The sequence below is a fragment of the Trematomus bernacchii genome, unplaced genomic scaffold (assembly GCF_902827165.1).
Source record: "Trematomus bernacchii unplaced genomic scaffold, fTreBer1.1, whole genome shotgun sequence".
Classification (NCBI taxonomy): domain Eukaryota; kingdom Metazoa; phylum Chordata; class Actinopteri; order Perciformes; family Nototheniidae; genus Trematomus; species Trematomus bernacchii.
In genome coordinates, this window is record NW_022987645.1 from 743,405 (window position 1) to 753,313 (window position 9,909).

The 9,909-nt window shown below is 43.9% G+C and overlaps 1 protein-coding gene across 1 annotated transcript in view; it reads right to left on the reverse strand.

Moving 5' to 3' along the window:
• Positions 1-237: 237 nt before the first annotated feature.
• The window catches only part of LOC117485356 (oocyte zinc finger protein XlCOF6-like), a 25,905-nt gene continuing 16,233 nt past the window's right edge, over positions 238-9,909 (reverse strand). The window contains 2 exon segments of the mRNA XM_034133868.1: positions 238-2,572; positions 2,574-2,614. Of these exon segments, the coding sequence (XP_033989759.1) occupies positions 704-2,572; positions 2,574-2,614 (1,910 nt within the window). The 3' untranslated portion in view covers positions 238-703.

Below are 9,909 nucleotides of genomic sequence, written 5' to 3' on the forward strand. Positions count from 1 at the left end.
ACAGAGCTGTCACTCAATGTGACCACGCCCTAATTTATGCAAAAACTTTAAGACCTAATATAAATAAAAGGGTCGTGTTAGAAAACAATTCACTCACAGATCCATAATCATGAAGGTGGAATCTAACTATATTCATAATAATATTTATTGGATCCATAGGTAGAAACATGTTTTTTTAGGCTGTGAAATTGGAGTTTGCCGCTTGTTTTACACCAACAGAGAAACACATGAGCCCGTACTACAGTTTCAAAAAGCAGGAATAATCCTAAAATTCCATTTTAACTCTGAACTCCAAATGAGCTGATTGTAATCTGTAAACACAAACAATATGCAGGAATGTGAGTCTGTTTCGAAGGCATTTTTCTTTTATATAGACATTTATTTATTAGGATAAACCCCTTGAGATGCACCATCTCGTTTTCAAAGGGGTCCCGACAGATGCAACAACTTACAGACATACATGAACAAAATAACAGAAAGCCAAACATGACAAACCACGTACGTACAGTACGTATGAGAGCTATGCGCACGTAGTTTGTCCAAAAGCAAAACCTATCTTGCGCTCTGAAATCTGAAAACTGAACATTAAACGTATTCAAAACTTCTGTTGATAAAGATGGAGTTTAGATGAAGTCATGTATGAATATTGTCAAACAGAGTTTATACAGCCAGACAGATTTTTCTCATGTGAATTGTCGTGGTACTAATTAATTGTCCTCTTTTTTTGTTGCACATGCAGATTTGACTTGTCAGGTTCAGAAGAGTCTCCAGGGTTGTCCTCAGTCTCTGGTTGTAAATGTCTCTCTGGATCTGAGTTCCTGGCTGGTTCTGGTCCCCCACAGTCCTCTCCATCAGCTTCTGTTTCCATGTGTTCAGCTGAGCTGCTGGCTGGAGGCTCTGCCTCTCTGTTCTCCTCAGTCTGAGTTTGATGAAGCTGTGAGGACTGACGACCAACACACTTATGGATTTTGACCTGACAACTCCAGGTGAATCTTTTGTCACAGACACTGCATCTGTATGGTTTCTCTCCTGTGTGGATTCTTCTATGTGTCCTTAAATGTCTCTTTTGTGTAAAATCTTTTTTACAAACTGAGCAGCTGAATGGTTTCTCTCCTGTGTGGATTCTCATGTGGTACTTTAAACTTCCCCTAAGTGTAAAATATTTCTCACAGACTGAGCAGCTGAATGCTTTCTCTCCTGTGTGGTTTCTCATGTGGTACTTTAAACCTCCCCTATGTATAAACGATTTATTACAGACTGAGCAGGTGAATGGTTTCTCTCCTGTGTGTATTCTCATGTGGCACTTTAAACTTCCCCTAAGTGTAAAATATTTCTCACAGACTGAGCAGCTGAATGGTTTCTCTCCTGTGTGGTTTCTCGTGTGGTTTCTCATGTGGTACTTTAAACTTCCCCTATGTGTAAAAGATTTATTACAGACTGAGCAGCCGAATGGTTTCTCTCCTGTGTGGTTTCTTATGTGTAGTTGTAAAGATCCTTTCCGTGCAAATGTTTTCTTACAGACTGAGCAGCCGAATGGTTTCTCTCCTGTGTGGTTTCTTATGTGTAGTTGTAAAGATCCTTTCCGTGCAAATGTTTTCTCACAGACTGAGCAGCTGAACGGTTTCTCTCCTGTGTGTATTGCCATGTGCCGATTTAAATGTCCTCTCCGTGCAAAATATTTCTCACAGACTGAGCAGCTGAATGGTTTCTCTCCTTTATGGATTTTCGTGTGTTCATTTAATTGTCCTATTTGTTTAAAAGAATTGTCACAGACTGAGCAGCTGAATGGTTTCTTTCCTGTGTGTATTCTCATGTGTCGATGTAAAGATCCTTTCTGTGCAAAAGATTTCTCACAGACTGAGCAGCTGAATGGTTTCTTTCCTGTGTGTATTCTCATGTGTCGATGTAAAGTTCCTTTCCGTGCAAATGTTTTCTCACAGACTGAGCAGCTGAATGGTTTCTCTCCTGTGTGGTTTCTCATGTGTCGATGTAAAGATCCTTTCCGTGCAAATGTTTTCTCACAGACTGAGCAGCTGAATGGTTTCTCTCCTGTGTGTATTGCCATGTGCCGATTTAAATGTCCTCTCCGTGCAAAAAAGATCTCACAGACTGAGCAGCTGAATCGTTTCTCTCCTGCACTACATCTTGAATCACTGACAGGGTCTTCTTTATTTTTTTGAGAGTTTGATCCTGGTTCTCTGGTCTCCTTCCAATCAGTACTGTCTTCAGTGTCTTCAGAAGAGTCTCCAGGGTTGTCCTCAGTCTCTGGTTGTAAATGTCTCTCTGGATCTGAGTTCCTGGCTGGTTCTGGTCCTCCACAGTCCTCTCCATCAGCTTCTGTTTCCAGGTGTTCAGTTTGTCTTTGATGAAGCTGAGAGGACTGAGGTTTCTCTTCATCATCTTCACTCTTCACAGGGACAGGAGTGAATGTGGACTTGGTGATATCAGCCTCCTCCAGCCCTTGAAGCTGCTCTCCCTCCTGACTGCTCCAGAGTTCCTCCTGTTCCTCTTTAATGTGTGGGGAGGGCTCTGGGTCCTCCTGGTCCAGACTGGAGCTCCACTCCTGCTGCTCAAGGGGGAACCTCTTCTTTAACCACCACCAGCTGCTGGACGTCTGCAGGAAACAGAAAACACATATTTATCAGATTCAGAATCGGTCATATTTACAAGGTGTGTTTACATTTACGAGGAATTTGCTTTAGTATATGTGGTGCATGAAAAGAGACAGAAAGAAGAATCGCAGCAAAACAAAATACATTTTCTTTTGTATGACTGTTATGTTTGAGAGAAGACGTTTGGCGGACAAGCTTCCGGTGAAAGAGCAGATCAACCTGATATTGCTATCAAACAGCAGGCAAGTGACAAATGGAAGCCGTATGTGCGAGGCTTCTCTCGTAGCTGGTACACCAGAAGCCTGGCTGGATGCAGTCATGCTAATGCCTTATTCTGCCTTCCTTGCTTGGTTTTTAAAACAACGGGGACAGATGCAGCATGGACAACAACTGGAGTGAGGGATATGAAGCACCTGTCTGAGAAAGTGAGGAAGCATGAGAACACCAGAGCACGGTAATGGATGTCTACGGGAATGCACACTACGTGCACTGCTATGCGCATCAGCTGAACCTCATAATGCAGCAGGCAACATCACACATCCCCAGAATTGGCACTTCTTTCCAGACATTGGTGGATTTTCTGCCTTCTTCTCCAGGTCACCCAAGCGAACCGCAGGGCTTGACCAAGTGGTGGCGCAAAGACTCCCCAGAGCTTGTACAACACGGTGGCTTCCACAGTCGCGCAGTAAACACTGTGGGTGTTTCTCAATCGCGAGTACGCTTGCTTGGTAACACATGTCTGCCGAGCATCTTGCTTCAGAAGCGAGTCAAGAATACTTCCTGGCATTCGGAAAACAAAGAGTGGAACACGCTAGCAAGTGTGCGTCATATGAGAGGCCCCGCCTTACATCTTCCGCCACAGATTTGGGGAAATTGGTCCGTGCGCAAAGCATTGTGGGGATTTTAAGACCGCGGAGTCTACTCATGTGCAGCCTCGATATTTCTCCAAACGGAGTACGCCGGGCTCGGTAGATTTCCAAGTATGCTAGAGATTGGAACAGTACTTCGGCGGCACTCGATGACGTAGTATGCTTGAAATAGTGGCTCTGAAGCAGCTTTACTCGCGATTGAGAAACACCCCCAGTATGAGCAAAAGGATGACCTCCTAAAGTGTTTACAGACCATCAGGGAGGACTCTGTGAACTTTGATCCTGTAACTGTCAGAGAGGCTGGTGGCTTTGTGAGGATGCTTGAAGACGAGGCTTTCTGTTCTGTCCTGGCATTGTTCCACCAGATCATGCCACACGTGGACATCGACCCCGTCTTCATTAGTCGAGAAGTTCACAGACAGCATGCAAACGAGCAGGTAAATAACTATATTTTGGCAGACAAAGCTTTTAGAAAAAATCAGTTCCTCACTTCCAACAGTCTAAATGTGCCATGTCATCAAAGTGAATGAATATCATGTATCACATCACAATTATATTTGATTTAGTATTTAAAAAGGAAAGAGAAGACACTCAGATTTGGATAATAATGCAGGTAAAGTAGTTAATAAACAGAGTTGGTAATAACAGGCTTATTCAGGGTCCACCAGGTCAATGTCTGGAGGAGGCCTAGTTGTTATTGATTCATAACTGACAAAAGTAAAAAATAAATAGTTTAAAGTTAATGATATACATGTACTGTAAACAACAATGAGTATATTGCACACAATAGCCGCGTTCACACCAAGTACTTTCCTGTACTTAGTTCCGGCACTCAGTGCCCCGGCGCTTTTTACCCCAGGGCACTTAGTACAGATCGCGTTCACACCGGAGTACTTTTCCATGAGGGAAGATTACGCAAATGAGCCGCTGACGTCACTTCTTCTTCTTCTGCTTTGGCTTTACTGGCAGGCCACAAACCACTTCACGGCGAGTACAGTAGGTGGCGGTATGCACCTTAAAGTTGTTTGCAATCCGCTACAAAACAAGAGAAGAAGAAAAACTTCCCGCGTATACTGCGACGCCCACCCACTCGCTGTACATTAGGCGTCTGTTGTTTACCTTCCGACCTCAGACATGATGGAGATGGAGTCGACTGAAGTTGTGCTGTTTGTGCTCATGTTATACAGCTTTGTAACTGAGTTAATGCAGCCTGAGCAACTTGCGTACAATAACAAAACAAGCCGAGCACGAGTGGTGGTGGAGAACGCTTTTGGCAGACTGAAGGGCAGGTGGCGGTGCTTGATGAAAAGAAACGACTGCAAGATGGACAAGATCAAAATCCAGGTGGCAGCATGTTGCATATTACATAACCTTTGTGAAAGTAATGAGTACAGGGACGAATGGACTGCCTTACCGGCGACCCAGCTTGATGGGCCAGCCACGCGCACAGCCCTTATGAGGCATCTGAACAGCGTGTAAACTGTACATTGTAAACATTTTGACAATAAAGCTGATCTTTTGTACAGTGCTTTTGTTTCTCTCTTTTATTTTCCAGTCAAGACAGGCAACATTACAATAGTGTACAGTGTGGCAATATAATAACAATAAACTGTGCCAGGTGTGTTGTATGCACAGTAAATAGGCTCAGCAGCAAACCCACCTTTATTATATATATATCTTCCTGAGACCCACTGCATCCGTCTGCCATAAACACTATGGAAACCTACATGTTAGTTTCGGCCCATAGTGGACTCCATTTTGTGTTGTGTAAAATGGGGGGGGGAATTAAAAGTTTGCAAATCCCCATGTCCTCCTCAGAGGACAATCATAAAAACATTTAGTTTTAGGTAAAATAATATTTAAAATGATATAAATTATCATATGTGTGTATGTGCCCCTGCCATTCCTCCACAAGGTTGCAACATTGATGATAAATGACAAATAAAGCTTTGCCAGTTTATAACCGATGAAACATGATGGTATCAGAATAATCACTTACATGTGATGTATAGGATGCTACACAGGTCACTAAAGATAAAGTGTCAGGAGAAATAAGCAAGATACAGGATCTGTTTAACAGTAAATAGAAGTTCACATTTTTAATGTAAATAAAATAGAAGTTGTACATGTAAGTTAACATTATCAATATAAAATAAAGTGTCAGTTGTATCAAGACTATATAATAACAGTAATAACAATAATATAAAATGAACTGGTGAGCATCTTGTCCTCCGTATCCTGGGCCTTGGTGAACAGCACCATCTGATCCCCGTGCATCGACTCTTTCACCACGGCACGCCGGTCCTCCAACGCCTGGACGGTGTCAAAGAAATTCACATCCTGTGCCCGCTTTCCTAAGAGGGAAAATAAGCAAGATACAAGATCTGTTTAGTCGCCATGTAGTTTTACAACATACTAGTGTGTGTGTGTGTGTAGCTGCCGCTCAAAGTGCCCTTCTTTATTGTTTTGTATTTTTGAAGAGTGCTTCATGTATGCTTGAACTTTGTTTAATTTTGTTGAGGCAAGTTTTCTTACCGGAAGTCATGTGACCTCTAGCCCGGATGTTTACAATGTTTGTGAGAGAGTAAAAAGGCGCGAACATTTGTAAATGCCGGTCTAGGCGAATACGTTTTCACGCCGTTTCATAATTGTTCCAAGAAGGAAATAAACATGATTGTGAACATCAGTTCGATGCGTAACGTTCTTTCAAGACAAAGTTACAGTGTGTGTACCTTTGCGTTTGGTTGCTGGTAAGGGAGACGACCAAGAACTGTGATCTAGAAGGCAAAGCTCGCTTGTTTCCAATCCCGAGAGTTGTCCATCCTCGCCTGAAACAGACGATTAGTGCCATGAGTTAGTGAAGCAAATTACAGAAACACTGCACAGTTATTCACAAGTCAAAACGTTTTCATAGCGGCCGAGAATATCTAGCTAGCTAGATGTAGCTAGCTTGGGGCCGGTGTTAGCCATTTCAGCCTAGCATAGCTAGCTTGATCTACTGAGCAAATAAAAGTACATCTGAGACCATTATTGTGCAGATTAAAACCCCAGTGCATGTAGTTGATTTTACCTTCGTCGTGGTCGTCATCGTTGGCCACTGAATCCGCCGTTTGTAGTCCTGCCTGAGTTTATTTATTTTTAGCCGGTATGCCGTGGCACTGTGCACGATTCCCAGGTCGAGTGAAAGCTACTGAACTGGCTTCAGTAGCATTCCCTGGGTCGCGTCCTCGGCGTAGATCTCCAGAAGCGCCGACACCTCCTCATCACTCCACCGCTCCGATGATTTCTTGATGCTTGCCATAACTGTTTTCAAAACCAAACTACTCTCCGTCGGTGCGCTGGGTTTTTGTAGCGAGGAAAAACAATGGCGGCTCTACACAACATTTTCACAGTTGTACGGGGCGTGGTTTGCAATTCGCCCAGCCAATCAGCACTGGGGCACTTTTTTCCCCAGGAAAGTACGATCTCTCAGCGGGCACTAAAAATGGGGGTAAAAGTTCCCGAGATTAAGTACTCTTTTTGGTGTGAACGCGACATAAGGGGTACTAACGGAACTAAACGCGAAAAGTACGGTGAAAAGTACTCCGGTGTGAACGCGGCTAATGAATATAATTGCACATTAATGAGTTTGATGGCAAGTCAGCAACCTAAACTTGATATGTTTTGGACCAGGGCCTCCATTTCCTCTCTGAGTGCGGACAGTGCATCTGACCAGCCACAGGAGCCCATCGAGAGAGGAGGACGCTGGGAGCAGGAGAACAGAGGCTGGCTACAGACGTAAGTTGTGATCTGGCAGTGTTTGCCCTAGAATATTTTTCAGTGCTTGTGGTATGTAGCCAAAATAAAACCTAAACTGCACACAGGATGGCATATTACATCAATGGTCGAATGATGGAGCAGGCAGTCTGCAATTTATATATTGGCATTCATATTTTTGTTTACTATTTTTGTAGATTCCAGGTTTATGTCAGAGCAGTCACAAAAAGGATAAGGCATCCTCACATGCAACAGAAAATATGTGGTTTATTTATTGAAAGCCAATGTAAACCTTGTTTTGTTGTGGAAACCAAAAGAGAGTTAAAGATCAGGAGAAGGAAACATGCTGTGAAGTACAATTAGGAGTAATGGTGTTAAAACCTTAGTAGTCATATATTTGACTTGGAAATAGTTATGTATTCAGCATCACTTTCACAGCTTTATTGCAATTTTAGATAATGATATATTGTATGTGATACCATCCTGATGCACGCCAAGGAGCGGTGCTCCTTCACCAAGCACCTCATCAGCATGGAGAGTTGTTCCAACAACACAGTGTGAAGTTCCCTGATGCAGCACTTGGAACGACAGTGCAGGAATACCCCATGTTGAACAAGGCCAAGCTCAAAACGGAACTGTCCCTCATCTACGATAACAGCGAGTTCCAAGTACTGTCCTACTAGGGCATTGTGTTCCAAGAATGCAGGGTTGTTGGTTGTTCCTAGAGTTTTTAAAAGTACAATGGGAGCCAGAGCCTTTTCTTATCAAGCTCCACTTTTGTGGAATCAGCTTCCAGTTTGTGTTCGGGCGGCAGACACCCTATCCGTTTTTAAGAGTGCGCTTAAGACCTTCCTTTTTGATAAAGCTTATAGTTAGGGCTGATTAGATTCAGCCCCTAGTTTAGCTGCTATAGGCTTAGACTGTCGGGGGACACCTTACTTCTTCCTGCTGTCTGTCTGTACCTGTGTACTCTCATGTTCCCAATAACCCAGCTTCCCCCACATTTCTTTTTGGTGTCTATCTACGCTGGGATCCTGAGTTGTGGCTGATCCTGAGTCCTGATTTGAGTCCTGGACTTCAAGTCGTGGCTGAACCTGTCACTGTGGTCCTGCCTGACTCTCATCATACTACTTCCCTGAGGGCTCCCGCAGGATTGTTGACATCCTCGTGGATTCATCTTCTTTTTATAGACACATGCATTTCCAAACATTTGGTCTAGCTATGCTGTAAAATGTATTATGTTTTCGATTTACACACGGCATCTATTGCACGTCTGTCCGTCCTGGGAGAGGGATCCCTCCTCTGTTGCTCTCCCTGAGGTTTCTCCCATGTTCCTTTAAACTGTGGGGTTTCTCTGGAAGTGTTTCCTTGTACGATGTGAGGATCTAAGGACAGAGGGTGTCGTATTGTCATACTGATATTCTGTAAAAACTGTGAAGTCCACTGAGACAAATGTAACATTTGTGATATTGGGCTGTATACATAATTGATTGATTGATTGATTGAAGGCTGTAAACGTTTTTCATGGAGAACAACCTTCAGAGCACTTTCACAGAGACTGTCAGTCTTCTCAGGATCCTCATCACCACACCCATGACAACAGCTGAATCTGAGAGGTGCTTCTCTACTTTGAAGAGGATCAAGACCTTCCTGAGAAACACCATGTCACAGGATCGCCTCAATGCTCTGGCTATGCTCTCCATGGAGAAGAAACTCGTCAGGGACATTCCTGACTTTAATAATAAGGTCATTGAGAGGTTTGCCACCCAGAAGGAGAGAAGAGCAAAATTCCTCTACGAATAAACTGTCAAAAAAACATGCACGTTGTCTCACCACAGTATTGCTAGTGCCATTGTTTTAAAGTTGTTGTACATAGTCCTCAGTCTCGAATGCTTAAATTGTTTATGGAGGCATTCAAATGCCTAATATGAAAAGATGGCGGCGCAGACAGCAGCAGCGGTCCCTAGCTCTCCCGAGTCTTTAGTGTTTTGGAGTGTTTTTAACGTTTGTTCATCTGGTTTGTCTCGTTCACTTCAAACCACCCGAACCGATAGTATAGTCAGGAGTATACAGTACAGTCGTGAGTTCCTGCTGGACAAGGAAATATCAACAAAACAAACAATAGACTCTACGCTGGCAGAGGTACTCAAGGGCTTTGGAATAAGTTCAACCTCGCCCTCGCCTGCTACCTACATGCTGAATAGGAGACGCCGCAAACGGTGCGAGAGGAAGCAGAAGAGGGGTAGGCGCGGAGGCATCCGAGCTAGGCTAGCAGCTAGTCCACACAGGCCCGCTATTCCGAGCATTCTCATGGCTAATGTTCCCTCACTGGACAATAAAATGGACAACATACTCCGGTCAACCCAGAGTGAGGTGAGAGAGTGCTGTGTGTACGTTTTTACGGAGTCATGGCTAAATGACAACATCCCAGTCTCTGCCATTCAGCTCAAATGGCTAACATGCTACCGCTCAGACAGAGCTACGGCTAGCGGGGGGAAGAGCGGCGGCGGTGTGATTGTTTACATCAGTGATGCTTGGTGTAGGGACGCTGTGATTCTCTACAAACACTGTTCACCGCTGGCGGAGTTTATGTTCGTGAAGTGCAGGCCTTTCCACCTTCCTAGGGAGATTAACTCCATCTTGCCGGTCGCAGCATAAATCCCCCCCACCTC